The sequence below is a fragment of the Alnus glutinosa genome, chromosome 6 (assembly GCF_958979055.1).
Source record: "Alnus glutinosa chromosome 6, dhAlnGlut1.1, whole genome shotgun sequence".
NCBI lineage: Eukaryota > Viridiplantae > Streptophyta > Magnoliopsida > Fagales > Betulaceae > Alnus > Alnus glutinosa.
This window is the reverse complement of record NC_084891.1, coordinates 1,472,025-1,499,975: the sequence shown is the minus strand read 5'-3', so window position 1 is coordinate 1,499,975 and position 27,951 is coordinate 1,472,025. Positions and strand designations below refer to the sequence as shown.

Genomic DNA, 27,951 nt, shown 5'->3' with positions numbered 1-27,951 from the left:
TCAAAGGTTGAACTATTTTGCCCAATTAATTTGACTTTTTGTTATAGTAATAGCCATTGATTCGGGGGTTGATGGCTGTCGATTTGGTCCAATTATTATAGGTGGTTGTTATGAGAATAGTTAAAGGAATATATCTTCAGTCCATCCCGGAAAATCAGGGTTTAATTAGTGCATTTCATTTTTAGCACTCTCATGGTGGTCCTCATCACCTCACTTTTTAAGCTCTTGGATTATTTTAAAAGGAAAATGCTTTGCCAAACAAGAAGAACGATGATGTGGTTGGCGTCGTTGGCGAGGGTGAGGCCGGAGGCAGCCGCAGCCTGCAGAGAGACTGGTCGAAGCGGCATATTGGAAGCCTTAGTGCAATTACACAAGTTTAGTAGTTGACGTAATACTTATTACGTCAATTTATAAAAATTTGTATAGAAACTCTATTATTCTTATCAACACTCTTTCTAGACAGTCTTCCCTCTATTAGCATTGCCTTGTTTGCCATATTTTTTAAAAAAAAAACAGTTTTTTGCCATGTTTTTTTTTTTCAAGCAAGCATTAATGCTAATTTATTTCAAAGCTTGCAACCAACCCATGGGCGATGGAGTTATTTGGAGTCCAGATATATTATATTTAATTTCCAATCTCAAAGCAAATCCACATGATCTTTTAATTAAAATATTTTACCGCATGGGAACGCAATAAATGTATTTAAAGTCTAGCTAATGCATTTTAAAATTTGTTTTTATTAAAAGGAGTGTTAGGGTCAGTGTCACTTGTTCAGCAAAATTTTTTTTTTTATTTTTTTTATTTTTTTATAAGCACGGATAAACAAGATACAAATTTAAGGAACTAAAAAAGAACCGGATGAAACTTTTTTAAAACAGGAGGAAAAGGATCCAAATGAAAAAGAAGATACGGGAATGCAGCCAGAAAAAAATCTGGTTGCGGCCCATTTTGCTACATGATGGGCACAGAAGTTTGCACTTCGGTTGACAGAACTAGCAGACCAGCTAGTTGTGGATGGAATGAGAGAGTGAATCTGAGAGATAGTAGCAGCAATACGCCAGTCTTTTGTGATCAAAGGATTCTGTAGAGCCAAAGTGACTGTTGTAGAATCCCCTTCTAGAATGAACGAAGTCGCGTGTATAGAAATAGCCAATTTAGTAGCCAGTAGCGCAACAAGAGCTTCCCCAATAACTGCAGTGCAAGGAGGACTGATAAGTGAGGAACAATGGGTAATGGTACTAGAAGAGTTCCGAATCACCGCTGCTTGAACTGAAAAGGAGTCCCGAATAGCAATGTCATAGTTAATTTTGATATAAGGAAATCTAGGTTTTTGCCAAACCTCAGGGATCCTAGGCAGGGAAGAATTCCAAGCAGATAAATGCTCTTGGACCAATTTATTAATATGAGCAGAGATTGCTAGAGCATCAGGAACCAAATCTTCATGATGTGCCTTATTCCTTGAAAACCAAATATGATCACACGCAACCATTGCAAAAATCTGAAACTTATGAAAATCCTCCAAAGGAATACCAATCCTTGCTGGGTTAAGGATAATAGAGAGCCAATCAGTCATATCTGCAATATTAAAAGCAAGAATATCCAAAGGCCAAAAAGATTGGCGCCACACAACTCTAGCAATAGGACAAGCAAAAAAGAGATGCAGAATAGAATCTATAGGGCCAGAGCATAAAGAACAAGAAAAATCCATAGGAGAGGAAAGCATAGACTGAGAGATTCTAAACTTAGTAGGAATGATATTCCAAATCATCTTCCAAAGAAGCAACTTTAAACGATGATTAATGTTAAGCTTCCACAAAGATTTCCAACTAGAGGGAGGGAGAGGGGCAGGTGAGTGATGAGAGGAAGATGAAAGAAGATGATGAGCAGATTTAGTTGAAAAAATACCTGTGCAAGAAGGAGTCCACAAACAAGAATCAACAGTGGACCTAATGTGAATTTTCAAAATCTCAACCACAGTGGCAGAAGAGAAAAGGAAACTTAGCAAATCAAGGCGCCATGTCATGGTTGGAGGATAAATAAGATCAGCAATGTGAAAAGGATGAGAGTGAGGGAGGTGAGGTAAACAAGGGTTAGGAAGGAAATTAACAATGGTGGGAATCCAGGGTGAAGTCCAAATAGGCAGGCTGGAATTAAAATGTGAAACAAAACAAGACCCTTTAGCAAGTAGAGGGATAATGGATTTAATCCCATTCCAAACCCAAGAGCCAGAACCTAGAGGACAGGAAAAGAGATTATTATATTTGATATATTTTTGCTGGAATAGTGGAACCCAAATGCTGGCATGATTTGTAAGAAGCTTCCAACCAAGCTTTGAAATAAGAGATAAATTGACATCTTTCATCAGCCGAAAACCTAAACCACCCTGATCCTTCGGAAGACAAAGCGAAGACCAAGACTTGAGAGATAAGTTACGAGCCTTGTTAGTAGGAAAACCCCACCAGAAATTCTTGAAAGCAATATCCAATTTATGGCAGAAAGCATCGGGGAGTAGGAAAGTACTCATTGCATAAGAGGGGATTGCAGAAGCCACCACTTTAACTAATACTGTTTTACCTGCCTGAGATAATGTCTTTGAACGCCATCCCGCAATTTTTCCTTGAACCTTTTCCAAAATGTCAGAGAAAGCAGCCACTTTGGATTTACCAAATAATAGAGGAAGACCAAGATGTCTAGCAGTGGCAGGAGTAACATCATACGGAAGAATATTCTGGATGGCAGTGATAGTAGAAGAAGAAGTGTTCTTGCTAAACAAAATATTAGACTTGACATGATTCACAGTTTGCCCCGACCAGAGACAATACTTGTCAAGACAAGATTTAATAGTAGCAGCTTCATTAGAGGTAGCAGTTGAGAAAATAATCAAGTCATCAGCAAACAGTAAATGATTCAATGGAGAGCATGCTCGAGCAATTTTAAAACCCCGGAGAGAACCAAACAGAAGCCTGGAAATAACCTCTGATCCAATAATAAAAAGAAATGGAGAAAGTGGATCACCTTGTCTAAGTCCCCGGGAGGGGGAGAATAATCCAAAAAGGCTGCCATTCAACAGAACAGAGAATGAAGAAGTGGAGATACATAGACGTTCCCAGTTAATCCAACGAGAGTGAAAGCCAAGCTTATGAAGAATAGCCAGTAGAAAAGACCATTCCATCTTGTCAAAAGCTTTTTCCATATCGAGATTAAGTGCCATCAGACCACCACGGCCCCTCTTAGATTTGAGAGTGTGGAGCATTTCATAGCTAAAATAGAGTTATCTTGAATATGATGATGAGGAACAAATGCTGTCTGAAAAGGAGATATAAATTTGGTGAGTAATGGCTTGAGCCTATTAGCAAGCAATTTTGAGATAATCTTATAAATAATATTGCACAGAGTAATAGGGCGAAAATGCTGAACAGAAGAAGCTCCAATCGTTTTTGGAATCAGTGCTAAGAAGGTATGATTCTGTTCCCTAAGAAGCTGATTATGCCGAAAGAAATTCCAAATAGCATTTAGAACAGTGGTCTTGATAGTATCCCAGTATGTCACATAAAATAAAGCAGTGAAACCGTCAGGACAAGGAGCTTTTAAACGCACCAAACTAGATAGAGCCTCAAAAATCTCAGATTCTGTAGGAATAACACAAAGAGAAAGATTATCATCATCTGTAATAGAGCAGTCAAAAAGATCCAGTAGCTCAGGAGGAGGAAAATTAGTAGAAGTGTAAATATGCTGGAAATGGGAAACAAAGCTTCTACCAATCATGTTCCTGTCAGAGATCCAACCAGATGGTGTAAAAATACAATCAATAGAATTCCTCCGTCGACGAATGAGAGTACTAGTATGAAAAAATTTGGTATTAAGATCCCTACAGGTTAACCAAAGTTCCCTGGATTTATTCTTCCAAAGAGATTCCTCCTGTTGTAGATACTCAGAGAGTAAAGACTTGAGATGAAGTTCGAAGGCCAAAGTAGAATCATTTGAGGGGCATTGTTGAGTGTCGTCAAGTAATTTTAAAGTAGAAACAATCTTTGCATGAATATCCCCAAAATAATGCTAATTCCAGTATTTCAGAGCCTTTTTAGTATTCTTAAGTTTTTTGGTTAAACAAAAGGAAAGAGAACCATAAGGAGCAATAGACCAAGCTTCTGAAATGACTACACTACAAGAAGGATCCCGAGTCCAAAATTCCTCAAAGCGAAAAGGGCGAGGTAGGGATGGGGAGGGAAGGGATGTGTTCAGAATAAGGGGGTTATGGTCAGAAGAATAGGCTGGTAAATGTGTAACAGAGAAATTGGGAAAGGATTGAATCCAGGAAAAAGAAGCAATGGCCCTATCAAGGCGTTCTTTGATCAGACTAAGTCCCTGATGATTATTGGACCAAGTAAAAGGATTACCAGAGAAGCCCAAGTCAATCAAACCCATAGAATTAATAAACCGAGTGAAGCAGTTATCAAAATTGCTATGAAAAGGCCGGCCACCAAACTTATCAACAGAGGCAGTAATAGCATTAAAATCACCCAGACAAAGCCAAGGTTCATTAAAAGAAATACCATAATCAGCAAGGGTTGTCCAGAAGTCCGAGCTATTTTTTTGATAAGGGGGCCCATAAACAAAGGAAATCATCCATTTTACATTAGTATCAACAGGGAAACACCAAGCACATATTATATCAGGAGATACAACAAAAGTAGTAAGATTTACATCATTCTTCCAGGCTAGCAAAAGACCACCTCTAGAAGAGGAGGGAGGGGCCTGAACTAGATTAGAAAACCCAAGCTGCAGCAAAATAGAGGTAACAACAGATGCAGCAGTTTTAGTTTCAGACAAAAAAATGACATCAGGGTTATTAAGCCGGATGATGGCCCTGAGACTACGAATGGTAGAGATGTTGGCTAGACCTCTACATTTCCAAGATAGAAACTTCATGGTACTGGAGGGGGCATGGTTGGACCAGCCGCCTCAATTGTTGGAGAAGAGTCTGAACTTGTGACAGCAGAGTCACGGGCATCAACCAAAACAAGCTGAGTAATACTACGTGCCTTACGAGCAACCTTGTAGACTATTTTAGCAGCAGTAGGTGATTCTGGATAAATTGACATATCAGCCTGTGTGGAAGCAGCTAAAGCCACATGAGAGTGCTTCAAAAAAGACAAAGAAGCAGCAGCTATATCCATTCGTTCTTGCAAATTCCTGTGTGAGGAAGCAGGTGGAGAAGACCGACGCTTCGTAGGGGGAGATGGTAAGTCCAAATCACTAGTTACAGTATGTCGCTTTTTGCCCACAGAGTGTGAGGAACAACCAGGAGACAGAGGGGGGGAATGCGAGGGAGCACTGGCACGAGGGGAGCTTGAAGGTGTTTTCGGTGGGTATGGGTGATAACGGGAACTAGAAGGTGAGGATTTTCTTGGGGGGGGAATCAGTCGGGTGGAAAATGGGTGGAAAGAAAGAGGGGGGGCGATTGAGATAGAGGAGACTTTGAGGAGAGGAATCTGTGGCTAGTTGGAAGGATGATGGAGGCAAAAGGAAATTGGGCTGAGCTAAAGATGATGGGCTGGGTAAAGGGGAAGGGAGATGGGCAGTTGGGCCAGTGGGAAAAAAGCTATGAGGAGAGAGCCCAGACATCAACCGGGCCAAAGGAGATCGATCCACCAAGTCAGAAGTAGTAGTAGGTGAAAAAGTCGTTGAAGAGAAAAGTCCCTTACCACGATCAGAAGCAGTCAACAAAAGAGGATTGACTTGGGGAAAATAGCCAACAGCAGGAGACGTGGCCACACCCTGTCCATGGAATTGCAAGTATGGGTTGAAAGAGCCCACGTGAGGTAAAAACTCTGATCGAGGCGGTGCAGGTTGAACGTACGGAGCAGCTTGTTCAAGAAGTTGAACTGGTTGATGGAGAGAAGATGACGCCATCTGTAAGGAAGGAGAGGATGACCCCGCCAGAACTGAAGCGAAAACTAGAGCAGAGGAAAGCTCCGGTGTTGTGGAGGTGAACCCAGGAAGAGCAGGGGCAGGTGGATCAGATCGAATCCTTAAACCTGAAGAAGGAGCCGACCTCGGACCAGATAACACAAAAGCACAAAGTGAAATGCCATACTTATCTTGTGGACCTTGAGGTGAAGGTGCAGGGCAGGAAGATTTCCTGTGGCCGATCAAACCACAAAGGGTGCAATAGTCTGTCAATCGTTCATAGAGGTAATGAACCCAAGTGGCAGCTTGTTCAACACAATTATTTACAGAATGAAGTTGCAGATTTGATGTAATTAAACAAAAGGAAAAAGGAAAATGCTTCTAGAGTATTATTTATTTTTGGGTTAAATACCTCTAAAGTCCCTAAGTTTTGACAACTTTATTTTTTAGTCCCTAAGTTTCAATTCGCATCAGAGATGATACATCAATTTTGGGAAATGACCAAATTAGTACCTTGGTTAACTTCTCCGTCCAAAAATTAACGGTCCGCCACGTGTCAACCTCAGAAGTTGACACGTGGCACTATATAAAAAAATAAAAAATAAAAAATCTTTAAAAATTAATTAAAAAATTAAAAAAAAAAACTAAAAAAACTAAAAAAAAAAAGAAAGGGGGTGGCTCAGGCCCACCATGGGGGTGGCCGGCCACCCCCATTTTGGCCAGGGAGGGGGCCGGCCGGTCTGGGGTGGCCGAACCACCCCCGTGCCCCTTGGGGGTGGTTCGGCCACCCCCAAGGACAAAACCCTAAACCCGAATTTTTTTTTTTTTTTTTTTTTTTTTTTTTTTTTTTTTTTTTTTTTATATCCAGGGGATGGCCGAACCACCACATGGGGGTGGTTCGGCCACCCCAGACCGGCCGGCCACCTCCCTGGCCAAAATGGGGGTGGCCGGCCACCCCCATGGTGGCCAAGAGCCACCCCCCTTTTTTTTTTTTTAGTTTTTTCAGTTTTTTTTTTAATTTTTTAATTAATTTTTAAAGATTTTTTATTTTTTTATATAGTGCCATGTGTCAACTTCTGAGGTTGACACGTGGCAAACCGTTAATTTTTGGACGGAGAAGTTAACCGAGGTACTAATTTGGTCATTTCCCAAAATTGATGTATCATCTGTGATGCGAATTGAAACTCAGGGACTAAAAAATAAAGTTGTCAAAACTCAGGGACTAAAAATGTGTTTAACCCTTTATTTTTATAAAAACTGGCGTGATGGTTTATAATTGATAAAATAATTAAAAGTGAATTATTTAAAAGTTAGTTATTAATTAATTAAATTGACAAATCAAATTTTTTGTTTAATAATTTCATCAATTATAGTTAGTCACATTACCTTATAAAATAATTTGTAGTAAAAGTTATAGTACTTCTAACGTTACTTCTTGACATAAAAAACCTGACTTACCAATTATAAATTACCACGTTAGTTTACAAATGTTATTATAATAAAAATTGTATCACCTCGAATATTTTCCATTTTCTAAAGGTGAGAAATACAAGAAATGTTGCATTTGCTGCAGCTTAATTACCTATATGGAAAACGTGCCAGTTTACTCTATTCCCAGCGACGACCTTTCTAAATCTCTTGTTCATTCAAATTAGCTGTTGTTCAAAGCCAACAAAAGGTTTAGCCCTGTTTTTTCAATTTTTTGATTTTGTTTTTTTATTTATTATTATTTTTTTAAAATAAAAACATTAACAAACAATTCAAACACAATTCCTAAAAACACAAAATTTGTTTTGACCTTCATGTCATATAAGAACATTTTTTTCAAACAAAAGAATATCCCTTAAAACACATTAACAAACATAACCTCTAATTCCAATAGTGGGTTGATCTTCAAACCTTTCTATCACGAAGAAGAAGTTTCATGCCTGTTAAATCATAATTTATTACATAAGCTCAAGTTAATAAGAAGATAAAAATTTAATCATTTAATTAATATTTTAACACTTCGCTTCGCGTATGAGCTTAAATTCCACATCAACAAGTGAAATATTTAACTGAAATAGGGTGAATTGTAGAGTCAGAGTTCAAATTCATTATTTATGTTATGATACATATTAAAATATTATTTATCCAAATACAATTAACATATTAAAAAAACAATAAATTTAATTATATAATTAATATTCTATTAAAACCATTGGTGTATGAATCGACATTATGAGAATAAACAAGACAAACCCGATAGTTTGAGACTGATTATAGGCGTCACAAAGGCCTGTAGGCCTATGCAACACTTATTTTTATAGGCGGTTTTCGGAAGCCCATACGGCATTGGGAATGAACGGTCTACACGACTTGCCGTTTTATGTCTTAAAGAATCACTGAAATAAGATATTAGTTCATTCCATTAATAAAGGAAAATGTTTGGATACAATTGCTTTTATTACAATTTTTTTTTTTAAAAAATAAATTTGCAATGATAGTCCACATTTTATGAAAATTAGTATTACGTTGACTGTCACATGGCGGTCAACATTTTAGTGACCGACATAGGCTTAAAAACTAATCTTGGTCTCTAGCTATCAAAATTAGGTTTGACCCCTCATTCATACTTTAATTCATTAAACGAGAAATTTTGATTCCGTTCTCTGTTAATAATAAATAACAACCGATAGCCAAGCACATGAACAATATTAATTAGATTTGGTCCATTAATAAATGTAGAATTATAGAATTATTTCATTGATTTGAACTTATTTGTTGCCCCCTCACAATTAAATCACAATTATTTTTCAATATATGTGACTATTAATTAAATGAGGTAGGTAGAATTTGATCTAGGCTTGGTTTCGCATCTGCAACACCTGGCAACAGCAAGTGTCCCGATCGGTGCATGCACCATTTATCCATTCTCCATATTTCTCAACACAGCTTTGGACACATGCCAGCTTTGAGCAGTTGATAATATAGATTGGAGGCATGGAGCATGTTTGTGCCTCCCCTAGCAGAATAGTACCTGTTTTCAATTCAACCAATTAAGACAAAAACAAAATCAATATATAATTAAAATGTTCGGGATGCTATAAAGGGTTCAAGTTTCGGGAAGAAGAAACTGGAGAGCTTTGAAAAGGAATTTTAGTTTAATTAAGAACTATAACATGTAGGCATGTAGCTAGGCCTCCATCTACAGTTTACGCTCCAAACATTATTATTTTTTTAATTCTTTCTTAATTATTTGATGAAATGCCATCTCTTTCTTATAAAATTTCTGTTGGGAAGCAGTGGCGGACCCAGCCTTGTAAATATGAGGGGGCCAAATTGAAAGAAAAAAATTTTGGGGGGGCAAACTAAAAAAATAAACAAAATTTAAGGTAAAATTTAATATATATATATATATATATATATATATATATATATATATATATATATAGATTTTTTTTTTTTTTTTTTTTTTTTTTGGGGAAATTTTGGGGGTTGGGGGGGCCAAGGCCCCCCCTAGCCCCGATATAGGTCCGCCAATGTTGGGAAGTGAGTCGATTAGCCGACACGGCTTGCGCCCTAAGGCCCAATAGTAGCTTATTAATCTGGATCTATCATACCCATAAAATACCGAATCAGCTTCTACACCATTATTGCGCTGCAGGATAAAGATGTGAGATGTATGCTTCTAACTTAAAAGGATAAACGATGCTTAAGTCAAGACCAACATATATGGGGGATTAATCACATGTTGAAGATGAATCATGGCATGGAAGCAATTGTATAAGGGAATATGAATACTAGAAAAGGTAGATCACGATTATGTAAAATGGGCTTTTGGCCCTTGCTCAAAAATATTTATTGGCTTAAGCATCGGAGTTATTTTGGTCGTCATTCTATATATATAGGCTTCATTGCTTACATTTTTTCTCTTTTGCATGTGTAATTTGGTTGGTGTTCGCCAGAAGAAAAATTGTTCTAACATTTTCAATTACCAATAATATATATAGAGGCTAGCTGTAAATATAATAAACCCATCCACTAAAAAAGAAAAGGAGGAGCCAAGGAAAAGGAATTATATACCACTTGAAAAAACCAAGAAAAACACCAAAAGGAGAGGGAAAGCTGGAAAGCACTTCATCTTAATTTGGAAACGAATTGAAAATGCAAACTCTTACTCGATCAGTGTCTTCGCTCTTGTAGGCTCTCAACCTTGACAACCCCGTTATTTATAAGCCAATGTGTTTGTGACTTGTGAGTGGTCATTAGCACGTGAAGAATGCAGCAATGCAAGTGAATTAAGATAAAAGCAAGAAAAAAAAAAAAGCACGTGCAAGTCAACAACTTACAACTTAGATCCGGGGTGTTTTACCAACGAGGAAAGTTAGATCCGATGGTGTTCTACCGAGGAGGAAAGTTAGATTCGAGGGTGTTTTACCAAGTATAAAGTTAGATCCGAGGTGTTTTACTGAGGATGAAAGTTAGATTCGAGGTATTTTACTGAGGAGGAAAGTTAGATCCGAGGTGTTTTACCAATGAAGAAAGTTAGATCCGAAGGTGTTCTACCGAGGAGAAAAGTTAGATCTGAGGTGGAAGTTAGATCCGAGGTATTTTACCAATGAGGAAAGTCAGATCCGAGGGTTTTCTACCGAGGAGAAAAGTTAGATCCGAGGTGTTTTACCAATGATGAAAGTTAGATCCGAGGGTGTTCTACCAAGTACAAAAACTAGATCCAATGTGTTTTACCGAGGAGGAAAGTTAGATCTAAGGTGTTTTACAAATGAAGAAAGTTAGATCTAAGGGTGTTCTACCGAGGAGAAAAGTTAGATCCGAGGGTGTTCTACCAAGTACAAAAACTAGATCCGAGGTGTTTTGCTGAGGAGGAAAGTTAGATCCGAGGTGGAAGTTAGATCTGAGGTGTTTTACCAATGAGGAAAGTTAGATTCGAGGGTGTTCTACCGAGGAGAAAAGTTAGATCCGAGAGTGTTTTATCGAGTACAAAGTTAGATCCGAGGTGTTTTACCAATGAGGAAAGTTAGATCCGAGAGTGTTCTACCGAGGAGAAAAGTTAGATCCGAGGGTGTTCTATCGAGTACAAAAGCTAGATCCGAGGTGTTTTACCGAGGAGGAAAGTTAGATCCGAGATGTTTTACTAAGGAGGAAAGTTAAACCCGAGGGTTTCATACCGAGAAGAAAGTATATTCCGAGAAGTTTGATCCGAGGGCATTCTACCAAAGAGAAAAGCTAGACGCGAGGGTGTTCTACCGAGATGAAAAGTACGTACCGAGACGACACATACCGAGAGTATGATTCCGAGGGTACTATCCCGAAGACCCTATGCCCAAGCTTCTAGTTCCAAATAGCATAGTCCGAGGACCCCTCCAGATTTGCCATCCTCCGAAATGCACAGTCACATGCCGAGGGACCAATCCGAACCGAGGATCCAGCTTGAAGAACTCTCCCAAAGAGCCCCATATCGAGGGGAGTGCAAGATAAGGAATTCCAAGTAGGACAGTTCATCTTCATCGAATTCACCAGATAAGTTCATACTCTTCTTTTACAAACATGATTCATGTTAAAGTAAGGATAAATGTTGGTTTTTATTTTATCAACCAGGAAAATATATATATATATATATATATATATATATATATATATATATATATATATATATATATATATATATATATATATATATATATATATATATATATGCATGCACTTATACGCTTTGCTGAAAAATATATATATTTTGATAAAATAGACTCATGTGTTAAGGCCTCACTCCTGCCGTGAGTGAAAGGATCACAAATCATCCCAATAGATGAAAAGACAAAAACATATAGCAGAATAGTACCTGTTTTCAATTCAACCAATTAAGACAAAAACAAAAACAAAAACAAATCAATATATAATTAAAATGTTCAGGATGCTATAAAGGGTTCAAGTTTCAGGAAGAAGAAACTGGAGAGCTTTGAAAAGGAATTTTAGTTTAATTAAGAACTATAACATGTAGGCATGTAGCTAGGCCTCCATCTACAGTTTACGCTCCGAACATTGTTATTATTTTAATTCTTTCTTAATTATTTGATGAAATGCCATCTCCTCGTCTCTTCTTATAAAATTTCTGTTGGGAAGTGAGTTGATTGGCCGACACGGCTTGCGCCCTAATGCTCAATAGTAGCTTATTAATCCGGACTTATCATACCCATAAAATACCGAATCAGCTTCCACACTATCATTGCGCTGCAGGATAAAGATGTGAGATGTACGCTTCTAACTTAAAAGGATAAACGATGCTTAAGTCAAGACCAACATATATGGGGGATTAATCACACGTTGAAGATGAATCATGGCATGGAAGCAATTGTATGAGGGAATATGAATACTAGAAAAGGTAAATCACGATTATGTAAAAGGGGCTTTTGGCCCTTACTCAAAAATATTTATTGGCTTAAGCATCGAAGTTTTTCTGGTCGTCATTCTAGATATATAGGCTTCATCGCCAGAAGAAAAATTGTTCTAACATTTTCAATTACCAATAATATATATAGAGGCTAGCTGTAAATATAATAAACCCATCCACTAAAAAAGAAAAAAAGAAAAAAAGAAAAGGAGGAGCCAAGGAAAAGGAATTATATACCACTTGAAAAAACCAAGAAAAACACCACAAGGAGAGGGAAAGCTGGAAAGCACTTCATCTTTGGAAACGAATTGAAAATGCAAACTCTTACTCGATCGGTGTCTTTACTCTTGTAGGCTCTCAACCTTGACAACCTCGTTATTTATAAGCCAATTTGTTGTGACTTGTGAGTGGTCATCAGCACGTGAAGAATGCAGCAATGCACGTTCAAAAAAAAAGACAAAAGGAAGAAAACAAGCACGTGCAAGTCAACAACTTACAACTGACCTTTGCATGCAATTATGCAAATAATTAATTAATAAAATGTGCATGCAAAAAATAAGAAACGTGGATAAACAGCTGCAGAAGGCCCAATTAAGAAAAATAAGACCCGGCAGTTTATCTTGTCAAGCGCAGGAGTTCAACGTGGGATATTAATCATTATGCTTAATCTAATTAACAACATAAGATTAGTAAGATTATTTGAATTTCTTTAAGAATTTTAGTTTATCTCTTATTCTTGTGAGAATTTTACCCCAAAAGGGTTGGCTCGAAATGTAAATCACTTGGTCTTTGTGCTTTAATTTATAAAGCATCAGGTATAAAGTTCAACTCTTTTAAGTGCAAACAATTTCTTAGAGAGTGAAAGCTTTAGCCTTATTTGACCCATGTGAAATGGGTGATTTGCACGGTGTCAAAAAATAAAAGAGAGAGATTTTTCCTTCAAATATTTATTGTTTGCATGAGGCCTAAGTAACCTCGTAATAAATTAACCTCCACATGGTCAAAATATATATATGCAACCAATGGAAGAAAGATCCCGCTTAATTGTAACGACTTGGTATCAAAAGTGTTATGTTTGGAAGAGCGTTTGAAAAAAAGTAGCGATTTAAAAATATATAAAAAAAAATTACATTTTTAAATTGCATGTAATGTGAGTATTTTTAACAATGTACTATTTTTTTTTTAAGCTATATATTTTAAAACTGCTAAACCAAACTGATCGACGATACTTAATCCATTAATATATAAATAAGTACTCATGAGTCATGATAAGTCACGATCAAGAACACGAACAATATAGAATTATTTGATTCATTTGAACTTAATTATTTGTCCCCTCACATTTATTTTTCGATATATATATGGAACACAATTGGCAAATGAGGTAGAATTTCATCTAGATATGTTTTGGTATCGCCGATTCTTTGCAACAGCAAGTTTCCTTATTGATGCACCCACCATTAACACTTTCGCCATATTTCTCAATGCAGCTTTGGACACATGCCAGCTTTGAGCAGTTCACAATATTGATAGGAGGCTCGGAGCATTTTTGCGCATCTCCTAACGGAATACCTGTTTTCAACCCAGACAAAAAATTAAGAAAACCATTAATTAAAATGCATATTCGGGATATATACTATAATTATTTTAATAATCTCTTATAGATTGACGTGACAGTAGTACACGTGATATTATATTCAATAGAAACAAAATAACACAGATTTATTGTTTGATACAAAAAAGAGTAGTAAAGGATTCAAGTTTGAGGAAGATCAAAGACACAGGAGAGCTTTGAAAAAAAGATTTTAATTTTAAGAAAACATTCTTAATTCTTTCTTATTTGATTAAAATGTCAATTACCAATAATCATGTAGTGGGGGTTATAAATATTATCAAACAAAAACATGTGAGAATCATGTTTGGTTCTCGATCTTTTTAAAACAAAAACATTAATTAACAAATAATCAAAACTTAAAAATACTCGAATCTATACATTTTTTTTTTTTCGATTATGTCACATTAAAACGTCTTTTTCAAACATAAACAAATTAAAAAACACGCTCTAAAAAGCATTAACAAATGGAGCGGAACCGTTTCTAGAAGAGAAAAAAGAATTACCAGTTGAGAAAACTAAGAAAAACAGCACAAGGAGAGGGAAAGCCGGAAAGCAGTACTTCATCTTTGGAAACGAAAATGCAAGCTGGATGAGTGTCAAGGCAGGTTCTCAACCTTGATAATATCGTTATTTATAAGGCAATGCTAATATATATATATCGCATATAAGGAGTGCATTTCAATTTTGGTACTCTTTTTAATCTCTCAACCAACCATTAATGTTATTGTCAAAAATGGTTTTATGCTGATTTAAATTTGGCGTATTCCTCAATTAAGCAATTTTTTTAAAACAAAAAAAAAAATTATTGACAATCACTATAATTAAGTGAAATAAATGAGATATTAGAACTCTATTAATATTGAAATAATTATTTCAAAAAAATAAAATAAAATTTGAGGGGAGTGTATTTATGAGGTACAAGTTTTCTACTAAATTGGGTTGAAAGAATTTACTCAAATTCAGTAGATTAAACTGACATGTGTTCAAAATGTGAGGTTATCGACAAAAAAGATTTATTCAAGTCACTTCCTTTCCTTTTGTCCAAGTTTCTTCTCTTTTTGTCTAACTCGATCACTTCTTTTTTCTTTGTGAGTTTCGGGATATTCCCATTCATAGGTCCAAGATCCACATCTATCTATGAATTGAAAGGTCTGAATGATCAACTCTGCAATGTTGTTAGAATTAATAACTCTTTATAAATTAAACAGTTTTTGGGTTTGGGTTATACAAATTTGCGCACCAGTTGAAATCATCGACATGCCTGACCTGACCCATTTGTTTGGGTTGGCACCATGCCCGACCCATTTAGTGATTGGGTTAGGCTTCAGTTGCATGATTTTTGTTGGGTACATTGATTCTCTATGCAAACCCAATCATTTCAACTGAATATATGTGGGTTTTGAATCGCCTTTTTTCAAGTTTTATATATAAAATTTTGATGCAACGAAATCAATTCCAATCCATCTCTAACATTTTTTTTTTTTTAAAAAAAAAAAAAAATCAACTATTGGATATGTAAGATTAAGACGAATGAAAACAGATTCAATAGTTGATTTGAAAAAAGATTATATGAGAGTTGAAACAGGAGTTAGAGAAGTAGCAGATCTCTTTGCAAAATGGGTTGTTTTGTCCAAATTTCTTGAAGAGCAATGCTACAAACTCAACTCTTATACAACCTTTGTAGAGTTGGGTTGATATGGAGTGCTCATAAACCATTAATGGATTGACATTCATTAAAAAAAAGGCCCATAAATCTAATGATTTATAGGCACTCTACATTGGCCCGGCCAATTATAATAGAAGTGAGATTTTTTTTGAATATATAATTTCAATAAATTATCACCACTACAACTAATTGATACCCTTCAATAAAAAGAAAAAATAAATTAAATATCACTTTCTAAATATTTACTTTTTCATTTTTCGTGGGTTTCACATTCACAGCAAGCTTTCACTCTTAAAGGACAGAGATGTTTGCTGTGTCTTCTCTTTTAGGGCCTGAAAATCCAATTAAATTATGGCAGACCTATATCTAACTCAAACCCATTTAGTATTTAGGTTGGGCAGGCCTTTGTACGTGGGATTTAGTTAGGCCTTTGACGGCTTTACCTACATCATATTTGAATTAAAATTCATTCAAATTATTTGTCTGATTTTAAGAGAATTGAGGCAAATGATTACGAGAGACCACTTATAAGATATACGTAACCAAATAAAAATTGGGCTGCCCAACTACTTATCTGGTCAGATAATCTTATAAGTGGTATCTTAAAATTACCTATCTAAATTCTTTCAAATTCGGGTAGATAATATGAAAAGATCTAGTCCTTCATATTTATTCATATTCCATCCTAGAGATCAAAAGCTCATGTAAAGAAAACCCTAGAGATTAAAAATAAAAAATAAAAAAATAACCACAAATATTGTATACCATCTCCTTTTTTATATAGAAGGTATTGAATTGAAATTTGGTGCAATTAGCTGCATTTCGATCCAAATATGGACCTACTAACCGAGGATCATCCTGGAACCGACGGGTAAACGGTTAAAAAGTAAATTTGTAATTATAAAAGGCAATCACAGTAAAATAAATTTTTGGCCTCTTCTCAAAACTCTGTCCTGTTTATTTCTAAATTGTTTCCCAAACATTTTAGTGGTTAAGCATCATAGTCTTTCTCCGCCAACCTACACCGGCAAGCTTCTTTGCTTATTTTTCTCATTTTTTTTGTAGGTACTTCCGGTTGACAATCCAACACCAAAAAAACTGTTTTTAACACATGGAAGTAATTAACTGGCTGATTAAGCGTTACTAAATGAATCAAATGATGCTTTCTCATTGTTGCCCACCATAGCCAACTACCAAACAATTCAAATTCCTGTTGATACGAGAAATTAATGCTAATAACACCAAATCTCTGCCATTATTATCTTATTAGACATATATAGAAGGTGAGTGACCCATCAGGTTATACATGTGAAGCTCATCTACCCATTAATCCAACGATCTATATCACACGGTGATCAGACGTAAGTGGATGCTGACTGTCAAAGAGGCTAATTTACACTCGTGGGTTACATTATCAATTCCGATCCATTCCTTAATTATTAAATGTAATAAAACTCATTAATTTATTATTTAGACGGACGCGGTTTCGCATCGCCGCATCTGCAAAGACAGCTTAGTTTTACACCTTGCCTTCCTGAACAAGCTAATGCTGTGAAGCTTTTAATTCGCATCTCCCACTTGCATCCCAAGAAAACTGGCCATTTGGTGACACGTCTTTTTCATGCTAGAAAAATGAAGACTTTTTTAAAAATTAGGCTGGTCAAATTATATAAGGATTATCAGGTCCATCTGATTAGAGAGGTAGGTTCGGTAACTTCCTCCTTTTTATGGTGTCAATTCGTGTTATCGTGTCGAATTTGAATTGTGTTAAGATATGGGTATAAAACTATATAAGTAATTAACTCTAACCCGACTAATTTAATTAAACATTTCAAACCTTTCAACCATAACTCTTCAATTTTGTATTGGATTCGTGTCGGATCCGTAAGTTATGTCAATAATTGTAAGTCATTGTGTCGCGTATTGGATTCGAATTGTGTTGATGTATGAATATAAACTATATAGATCAATCTTAACCTGACCCATCTAATTAAATATGTCAGACTTTTCACTTAATATTTTAATTTCGTGTTGGGTTCGTATCAAGTTTGCGAATTATGTCAAAAATTATCAACCCTATTTCTCAAATTTTACTGTTTACAAGTAAATTTCAAGGAAGCAGGAGGAAAGGGAAATATGAAATACACACTATAGCTGTTTTTATTTAATTATTTATGTGGCGCCTTACGAATATGTGCTTTGTCATTTTCTATCCTTTATTCTCAATATTTTTTTAAGGCAACACTTCCACTAGGAGTTGATTTTTGTGTGATCTAAATAAATGCTTTTGGCATGAATAGATCGAAGTAGATCATATTATATAATAATACATAATACTTTTTGTTGTTTATGTCAGTGAACTGAGAATACAAATTAAAAATAAATAATGCCTGTCCCTTTCCTAGCTGCGTCGTTTCTTCGGCTCATTGTTGTTTTGATTTACCGCTTTTTGTTTTGTGATCCACTGGTTTTGCTTGCTTTTTCCTAAAATGCTCAATGTACTAAACCCTAAATTTCCAGATTTGACAAAACGCAGGTGGGTGACTGACAAAACGCAGGCTGGTTGGCCAACTGTAACTCTTAAGAATTTCTTTGTGAATTTTGTCTGTAATTAACTGGGAAGAGAAAACTCTGCCATCTTCTATTCAATCTCAGGAAAATTTACATCCTCGAAGACTAAAGGCAAAAAAAAAAAAAAAAAAAAAAAATCCAAAACCCAAAAAGAAAAGGAGATCAAAATGATCAAAAGGGAAAAACACTCTCATCAAAATCTCTCTTTGGAGAGTACGTAGTGGAGAACAAAAAGAAACCAAGCGGCTCTGCTCGATCACTGGCTGTGATGTTGGGCTTCTGGGGTCTCCTGGGAATCTCCATTTTCTTCACTGGAAGCGTGATCATCAAGCTCGCCAGTCTCCTTTTTCTTCGTCTCACAGTTATCTGCCTTGTCTCCCTCTTTGTTCTCGCCTTTCAAATCATTCCCACCACCAAACGACGCAGCTGCCTTAGCGAACACAGGGGTGGCTAAGAACGTGGGCTTCACGTCCCCAGCCATGATCACCAATATCTTCTCCTCGTACACCTTCACCACCTTTCCCTCAGAGTTCTCTCCCTCTTTCCCTTCGCCGGCACCGCTCTCCAAATCTCTCTCGTCGGATCGGTCGCCTCCTTCCCTCTCCTCGAACTGCCCTGCAAGCCTCCAGTACGAGCAGGCCAAGATCAGCAGCGCGAACGCTATCAGACCCAGCATCGCGGCAAGCCCTCCGAAGAGGTACGGCACCGGAGAGTGCCACGGCGACCGCTGTCCCTGAGGCTGTACCTCGTTTGACACTGATGGGGTTGGTGACAATGAAGAAGAAGCCTTTGAGGCTGCGCTTGGGCTGGCAATGCTCCTCATCATATTTCCTTTCTTTTTCTTTTTCTTTTTTTCTTTTAATTTTTGTTTTTGAGAGCTGGCGTTTGGGTTATGGGAAACTGGAAAGTGGGGGGTGTTGAGAATTATGTGAGCTTGAGAAGCGAGAGGTGGGGGTAGGCTGTATTTATAGCAAAGGGAAAATAAAGGAAAGCAAGAGGAGCTCTCTTTTTTCTGCTTTTGCTTTCCGTGGGGGTCACGGATCTGGCCTTTGCTGTTGTAGTGTTGTTTAATTAAGAGCATCTTAATTAAGCAGCTTAAGGTAAAAGTTTCTTCTTATCTAAATTTAGCCAATAAAGGTCAAGAAAGAGCTTCACCAAATTGTCTTTTAATTACCTAATTGACTGTTTGAGATTGCGTTAAAAAAAAAAAATGCTTTTGTCTATAAAAAACTTTGGTCCACTGTCGACCACCTCTCTTCTCGTCTACGATCGGCCCTTGTCTGTCCCTGGTCCCATACGGGCAACTCCTTTGCAGTGCCTACCACCATCGCCAAATCTACTCCACCTAGTTTCACGCCCGAATTTCCTTTCACGTCGCATCAAATTTTGACCATTTACCAGAGCTTTCCTTAAAAACAGTTATTCATTTTTACGTCACACCAGAATATTTTTTTAAACTAAAAACAAAAAATACCATAAAAAACACGTTAACAAATAGAAAAATAAACTTTCATATATTTTTAGATAATAAAAAATATTTAATTGTCTATTTTGAAATATGAAAAGATTGTATTGTAAACAAGTAATACTAAAAACGACACTTTTATTTTATTACTATTTCATTTTATTGACGTAACAATACTAATTAATTTTTTAATAATAATTGGTCCATCAACTTTGTAAATTTGCAACATCAACAAAATAAAATAATAATATAATTTCTAGTGTCACTCATTCATCCTAAATTAGTCTCGATCATACGCTTAAAACTTGAATCTTGTGGCTCCGGTGGTGTCCCCCGTTGGGACAGTTGGTGCCTTGGTGGGGATCGGAATTATTGGACCAGTTGTTGGTGCAAGTGGGCCCGAGAGTGAGGACAGATCGAGTGATCGTGGCCCTCCGTTTCCCCTCTTGCTTTGCGAGAGGGGTTCAAATAAACTCCATTACGTTTGGACCCTATTTAACATGATTCATGATGTTCTAGTCTTTTCCTAGTAATAGTGTGGGTAATCAATAATCACATTAACTTCACTTGTTCTGTTTTTTCTTTTGTTTTTAGAAAGACAACATTTACACGACACGTAAAATTAGAGGATCGATCATCCTATGAAAACTTATCATACATTGAACCACCATCATATATGGTGAAGAACCAATTGATCAGCCCCAAAGTCATTCGATCAAGAGCATATATAAGACAAGAAGGAAGTAAGTTCAAAGTGTTACGTCGGGAGTCGGCGAGAGTTACTCTGATGCTTGAGTTAATTTTTTCCCTAAAAATGAAAGTAGGTTGAAGAAGAAACTAAGAAAGAGTGTTTGACTAGAAAAATGAGCTGCCTCCAAATGACTATACTTCTTTCTCTTTTAATGGGTGATTTTCCGCGCTCTGATAGTTGAGAGAGAGGGGGTAAGGGTTAACAAAATTTGATTTTGTAGTCCCCACTCCTTTGGATACACTTTCATCATTCCCCGATAATAACGTGATGTCAGTAGTCTAGATGGAAATGGCTAAGATATAATAGATGCAACTTCTCTTTATGTCCAGTGCACTTGTTTCTCTGAGTCGAACTAAGTCTGGCCGACCTAACTTAGATCGGTCCGACCGACATGAATCGGGTCGGATTAGGTTGACCTTAGATTGTTAATGTTCAATCGGCTTATAGGTTTAATTGTCAGTGGGTGTCAATTTGAGATTGTACTAAGTATGGACCAGTTTGGGCCGATTCAATAGCTAAGGGAGGCCTAATTTTAGGAGGTTTAATATGTGATTACCAAATTTGATTGTGGCTGACATAATGGTATTGTTGAATGGACTGTCATGTCAGTTTTAGAAGTGCACATGACACCACTTCAACCACTAAATAATTAAATTTAATTGTAGCTGACGTGACATAATAGCGTGAACGGCTGCATCAACTTTTAAAAGATATTAAAGTAAAACATGTAGTAACCAAATCTTCTTTCTATCTAAAGCATATGGCTTGCCGAGCGCGCCATGACTAAAATTGTATCTGCAAATTGCAGTAAAGTAAGAGGAGTGATCATATCGTTTGCAGGCAATCTGTTCTCTTGGCATGATTGGTGATTAAGAAAACAATTATCAACAGTAGTTCACAATCTTGCCTTTTAAGATATAAAGAAAGAGGGAGGTATTATTCTAAACCTCCACTAGGGTGTCTAGAATGCCATGGTTGGTTTTAGAGAGATAAGAGATGGAGATGATTGGTGTTTAAGAAAACAATTAGCAACAGTAATTTCACAATCTCTTTAAAAGATCTAAAGAAAAGAGAGAGTTATTATTCTAAGCCTCCACTCATGTATATATGTGTCTACAATTATGTCATCTTCTTCTTTTTTTTTTTTTTTTGTTGTTGTTGTTGTGATAGTTGGAATTATATCCATATTCGTAGAGGCACTATCTTTGTTGCCTTGAGTTGAGTCCCTGTCTAAGGCAACAGTTAAAGCGCACTTTGTGTCAATTTGATGAGATGTTTGCATAGTGGATTTAAAGCAACCACAATGATTAAGCAACGATAAAAGAGAATAACAATTGTGGGCAAAGAGGCAACAAAGCTAACGTGACTTTCCTTTAATTTCATCATTGGCTATGCCATTTGATTTGCTAGTGTCTGGCTTGAAATCACCACATCAAACATCTCTTTATCTGGGATCGATTCAGATTTTATTAATTTTGTTGTTCGGATTATTAATATGGGGTTAATCTGTCTGTTCGAGTAGATTTCAGACAATCTGTTATTTTGTTCGGACGTGTGGGTTTCATAAGGACTTCTACATATTTATTATCCAAATTATTTGCAATTAAAATAGCAAATTACTAGCGATTGGAATATGTTAGATACAAGCCGATTTTCTTTTTCTTTTTATTATTATAATTTTGAAAATTTACTATTTATGTTATTACTATATATCTCTAAGAGGACAATCCGTGGGCAAGGTTTTAGATTATGCTCTCTATGTGCTGTATGGCTGTGGATAAGATATTTTCGATCAATTTTTCAGTTCAATCGCTATATGGCCCCCACAGATGGAGAGTTTGTTTGATTCCTTGATTTTATAGGTTAAAAGCGCATTTTTAACCAAAATTGTAGGAAGTATATTATATTCAGAAGTTCATTTGAAAAAAAAAAAAAATTAGTTATTTTTTTCTTGACTTTTAGAATTACAATTTTTAATGAGATATATGACATATGTCAAGTTTTGATTGGCTTGACGTGGAATTTCGTTAGTTTTCTTGACAGTGAATGGACAGAGATACTATTTGGGTACATATGCCCATAGACGAGGTACCACTTGTGATCGAAAGTGAAACAGATGAAGAAAAAAAAAATGTTAAAATTCAAGGAGCAAAAATGTATTTAACCCTAAACTTTTAAATAATATGGCAAGATATACACTATAAGATTGTAAACTCTAATCCGAAACATGAAATGAAGAGGGTCTTGGTTGTGTTTAATCACATGAAAAATGTTCACTACATGAATATTGGATGGTCGAACTACCAACGGGCCTACAAGACAAATTCTATGAATGATTACCAAGCCAAATCATTTAAAGAAATTGAGAGACTCCTGAAGGACCGGACTATCGACGAACCTACAAGACAAATTCGTATGAATGACTATTAACCCAAGTCATTCAAAAGAATTGAGGAACTCCTGGAGGGTCGAACTTCTATCACGCTTGTCAGAAAAGCCACCTGCCAAAAAGTATTATGAAGGCTAGCGGCCTGGGGCCGAAAGACCTAAAAGGCCGATGACCGACAATTGAAGCCTGAAGGGCACGAAAACCTGTGGCCCAAATAGTTCAACAAAGACTAGGATGCAGCCTCACCGAAATACCACCTCCAACAGCTAATTAGAAACCCCACCAGCTCACGTAACGATTTGCTCACACTATGCGCCCCCTCCCCTAACAAACCCCGGGGGGGTATCTCCACAATAATAACATATTACCGATGAAAATTCCTGAAACCCTAGAGGGGAGGGCAAGCCACTTAGGCCTATATAAGAGGCAGGAGGGCCATGGTTAATTTTTGATCATATCATTACTTTGCTAGAATTTCCTCTTGCCTACGTACCCTTACTGACTTGAGTGTCGGAATGTTATCGCTAGGGCCACTGTCAGCAAGCCCTCCAACCCCTTTCTTCCTTATATATAAATTCCCCACCCATAGTTGGTGTCGTGCAGTCACTGTGTTAACAAATATCAAAGGTTCATAGCCATATTCTTTCCCACAATACGCTAAAAAGATGAGAAAATAAAGAGAAAGAAAAGATTTGTTCCGATCCCTCCAATTATTATTTTTTTGATCTCCTTTGTGGTTGCTCTAAAATATGTTAGTGGGAATGTACCTTAATGCTCGCAGATTACTGAGTCCTTGTCGTAATGATCATATAGACCATAGTTACACAATGCAAAATTTTGATGGTGACATCACTGACATGGTCCAAAATGTTCACATCCAAAGATACGCAGCGCTAGCTGCGATTATTATATATTCACAACCTAAAAACAGGCCGAGTTCTTCAATATTGCACTGGTTCATGAAAATGAAGAAGAAAGATAAAAGAAACATTGACAAATTACTTGTAATATCAACCAATAAACCTCAAGTTGTGTGGAATTAGATTTTTGGGTAAATTGTATTTCTTTGTCATAAACTATGAGAACAATTACAGTATCTCTTAAATTTTTTTAAATTTGAACAATTGATTTTTGTTTTTTAATTGTTTAGTTTCTCCTGTTTTCATTATAATTTTAATCTTGAAACTTACGTGTTTATCGTATTATCATACCTCCATAAATTTTAGAATAATGGTACCTGTACGTAGCATTTCCGTATTGATCCCCCATACGCCCGGACATGGCACTACCACATCAACCCAAAAAAAAAAAAAAAAAACCCTTTAAAAATTCTAATACCCATCATATCTTTCATTGAGTGACCTTCAAATGTGCCCCCTTAGAGGCATAAAGATTAGGACATGAGGCTTTCAAATCTGCCCTCTTACCCTCCGGCCAGGCTCCCTTTCCTAGATAGAGCTTAGGCGGACAGTAGACAAAACTTGATGGATGATTAGGACATAGTGCACCACCACCACCGGCCACTACCACTTTATGCTTTGCTTGCCACCCTCTCCGCCCAACAGGCCCCATTGCTTGCGGCCGGCAATATTTCTTGCCCTTTGCCCCCCCCCCCCCCCCCCCCACCCCCCTCTCTCTCTCCCCTTCCTATATTGGGTGTTTACGACTTCATCTACGTAACAAAGCATATAAAATAGCGTACGAATACCCTGACCAGGCGCGCACTCACTGTGTGGGTTCCCCATCTCATTACCCTTTTCTGCAAGTGTGTGGATCCCGCCGACCATATTCCATGTCGACAACTCTATGTGTGGGTTCCCATGTTTCATCATCTTCCACCTTTGCAACTAACATTACCAGTTTGTTCCTCCCTTTGCATAAGGATCTGGATTTTCTGCAATTGAGTAGTCTATTTGAGAGTTTGTTGATAGGATTCACGTGCCTGAGTAGGTTTTATCTTAGGACCTCTAACAGTTAATTACAATCAGAAATATTGAAATCTGAACAGAAAATTGCACCCCAATCCTGATCCCGGTATAGTATTCCATATCCATAAACGAAAATGAGGAATTGAGATATATACATCTGACATCATAAGATATTTGGACAAGTGTGTGTTGGGTCCCCTACGTTTTCCATTTGGAAAAGTGTGTGGGCTCCCATATTTCATCATTTTCCACCAATGTACTTTTGTGACTAACATTACCAATTTGTTCCTCCCTCTACAGTACTCCATATCCATAAACCAAAATGGAAAATGGAAAATTGAGATATTGTATTAGAATAGTGCTTCTGAATTTGATTCTTAACTCTATAATTTATCAATAATTTTAATTAAATATATCATATTTTGGGTTTCATTTAATTTTTTAAATAAGAATTTGAGTCCACATGTGAAAGGGAGTGTTAAAATATTAATTAAATAATTAAATTCATTATTTTCTATTAGCTTAGATTATTTTTTAAAATAAATGATGATTTAACATATACAATATATAATATGCCGAGCATAATTTTAGAGTTTACACATAAGATATACAAAAGTGGATAAGACTTAGCCAGGGAACTCCAAAACTCATTTTTTGGATATACTTTTAAAATAATTGTACATGCATCTACAGTTGTTTACTGTTGTGGAAGATTTTATTCATTTTAATAGGATATATATTTTCAATCAACTAAATATGACTTACTACAAGATAAGAGCTTCTTTTATATATCCTAAAATTCTCTCTCTCTCTCTCTCTCTCTCTCTCTCTCTCTCTTTATTCTGTTTTCTCAACAAAATTATTGACTTAAACATCAGAGGGCCAGTGCCATTCTAGTGATTTTCTTCTTGTCTTGCAGGTGACCTGTCATCCAGTCCGCCCGTTTCAAAATTTTCTTTTTAAAAAAATAATGGATTTTGCATTACTTTCTTAGAAATGGAGGAATCAATTATCTTCTCTATTAATTAAATAGTATATGTATATAATGACCATACCTTTATATGAAAGGGTGCTTTCATCAATGGCAGGTGACTTCACAAAATTTGCATGGGACCAAATCATCATTTAGAGAGAGAGAGAGAGCCTTATCTGCAATATATAGCTATTATATTGCATTCTATTACACATTAATTACAGTTTTTCCTCTGCAGTAGCACAAACTTTTGCTTCCTTCTGTTATCTGAATTTCATACAATTGGAATCTTCAACTTTACTTTAGGGGGAGTATGCTTTGCATGCAACCAAAGACAGCTTAATCCAGATTTATACCTTGTTATCATCTTAATAAGGTGGCTTTGGGGTTGTGTTAAAGCAAAGCTAGATGCTTTGCTTGCAACCACAGCCAAAAGCTAGCCCAATGTAGCAAAACAGCAAGAAACAAACAAAGAAAGAAAGAAAAAAAGAAAAAGAAATCAATAATCCATCAAATTTAGTTTAAAGAGCTAGTTAGCCTGATAAAAAGATCCTCTACTTTTTGGATCGGGATCCATTACAATTAGGGATCTCTGAAATTTTTCCTTATTCGCTGTAATCAAGGAGGATTCTCTAACCAAGTAAAAGGTTCACCTGCTTAAGCAAATTACTCGTGCGAGAGGCAGAGGCCCATCCCTCAACCCCTTACAATTTTTTCTGCTTTTAATTTGCATTTTGGGTAGAAGATTGTAAAAGATCCAAATCCCGACTCCCTACGGTTAATATTTAAACATTTTTCTTGCGTCCATGCATGTTATTCTCTCTCTCACTCAAATCCCATATGCAAGATTTTGTTATCAATTGGCCTCTTGGATCGGAAAATATTCATATATAGCAACTTTTTCTTTGTCAATTTCCTACAAGTTGTTATTAATTTCTTTCAAGAATTATTCCTTTTTCACTTAATTTGTTTATTGACTTTTAGTCGAGTCTTTTTCTCCTTTGCTTACACAAGAATTTCATCTACTTAAGTTCATCGCATCCGACATGTTTCACATTTGTTTGTCACCTTTTTCTCATGCATGTTGATGAATAACCTGACCTTGTTTATTCATTATTGATTTATTCTCTCTCTCTCTCTCTCTCTCTCTCTCTCTCTCTCTCTCTCTCTCTCTCTCTCTCTCTCTCTCTCTCTCTCTCTCTCCTTTTTTTTTTCTTTGAAGTTTGGATTCCATATATATTCTATTTGGTTAGGTTCACATGTGTATTCTCTCTCTCTCTCTCTACTTTTTTTTTCTTTGAAGTTTGGATTCCATATTCTATTTGGTTAGGTTCACATATGTACTCTCTCTCTCTCTCTCTCTCTCTCTCTCTCTCTCTTTTCTTTGAAGTTTGGATTCCATATTCTATTTGGTTAAGTTCACATATGTATAATGTATTCTCTCTCTCTCTCTCTCTGCACTTGGTTTTTGTATGTATTTTGATGCTTCATTTTTGCTTTACACGTCATTAGATGTTCTCTTTTCTCTCCCTCAACGCCACTTGGAGTTGAGTTGAGTTGAGTTGATTTGTGAACTTTTTGATTCTTCGAATTTAATATAGTGCCACCTTTCTTTTCACAACCTTAGTAGATAATCTGATTCTCCGTACTTTTTTCTTATTTCTTTACCCATAATCTTTGGTTATTAATTAAATTATACTTCTTAATTAAATGTTATCCCCATCTCTTAGCCTCCTTCAAACCAGTTTCAATCCACTACAGTGGAACCACCTAATTAAATCATGTACAAGCAAAATCCCTCTCTCTCTCTCTCTCTCTCTCCCATTTTAGGTATTACTCATGTGGCAATCCACATTTTTTGGAAGTGATCAGTACTGTAGTCAAGATTATGGTAACCCTTCAGAAAATAGATCGGAGTGCTCCCTCCTCCTCTCCCTTTCTACTCCCCACTCTTACCCTTCTCCTATTCTATTTTTTTTTTTTTTTTTTTGTAGGTGTTCTCCGACCAGATCATCAATTTTGGCCTCTCTGTTATGCATTCGTCTATCTACCTCCATGTTGTGTCATTCATCTTCTCCCTGGCCGCTGCTGCTGTTTGCTTGTTGTATTTTTACTTTGAATAAGAGTTTTACTCTCTTTAGATTTGCCATCATGGGCGATCTATGGGATGAAGGTTAGTAAGGTGTGAAGTGTTATCTCTCACGGCCACTACAAAAACACCTTCATTTTGACGCGTGTCTACAGTACCCGTTACTGTAGACACGCGTCCAAATTGACACGTGTCATTTTAGACAC

The 27,951-nt window shown here is 36.5% G+C and overlaps 1 protein-coding gene across 1 annotated transcript; it reads right to left on the bottom strand.

Moving 5' to 3' along the window:
- Positions 1–18,195: 18,195 nt before the first annotated feature.
- On the bottom strand, positions 18,196–19,099 carry LOC133870836 (protein GLUTAMINE DUMPER 5). Its single transcript, XM_062308074.1, has one exon. The coding sequence runs from the start codon at positions 18,974–18,976 to the stop codon at positions 18,407–18,409; it is 570 nt and encodes a 189-aa protein (XP_062164058.1). The 5' UTR covers positions 18,977–19,099; the 3' UTR covers positions 18,196–18,406.
- Between the last annotated feature and the right edge of the window lie 8,852 nt (positions 19,100–27,951).

What these genes read in the sequence shown, in the direction of transcription:
- LOC133870836 (XM_062308074.1), bottom strand. Translation starts at nt 18,976, where the DNA reads ATGATGAGGAGCATTGCCAGCCCAAGCGCAGCCTCAAAGGCTTCTTCT.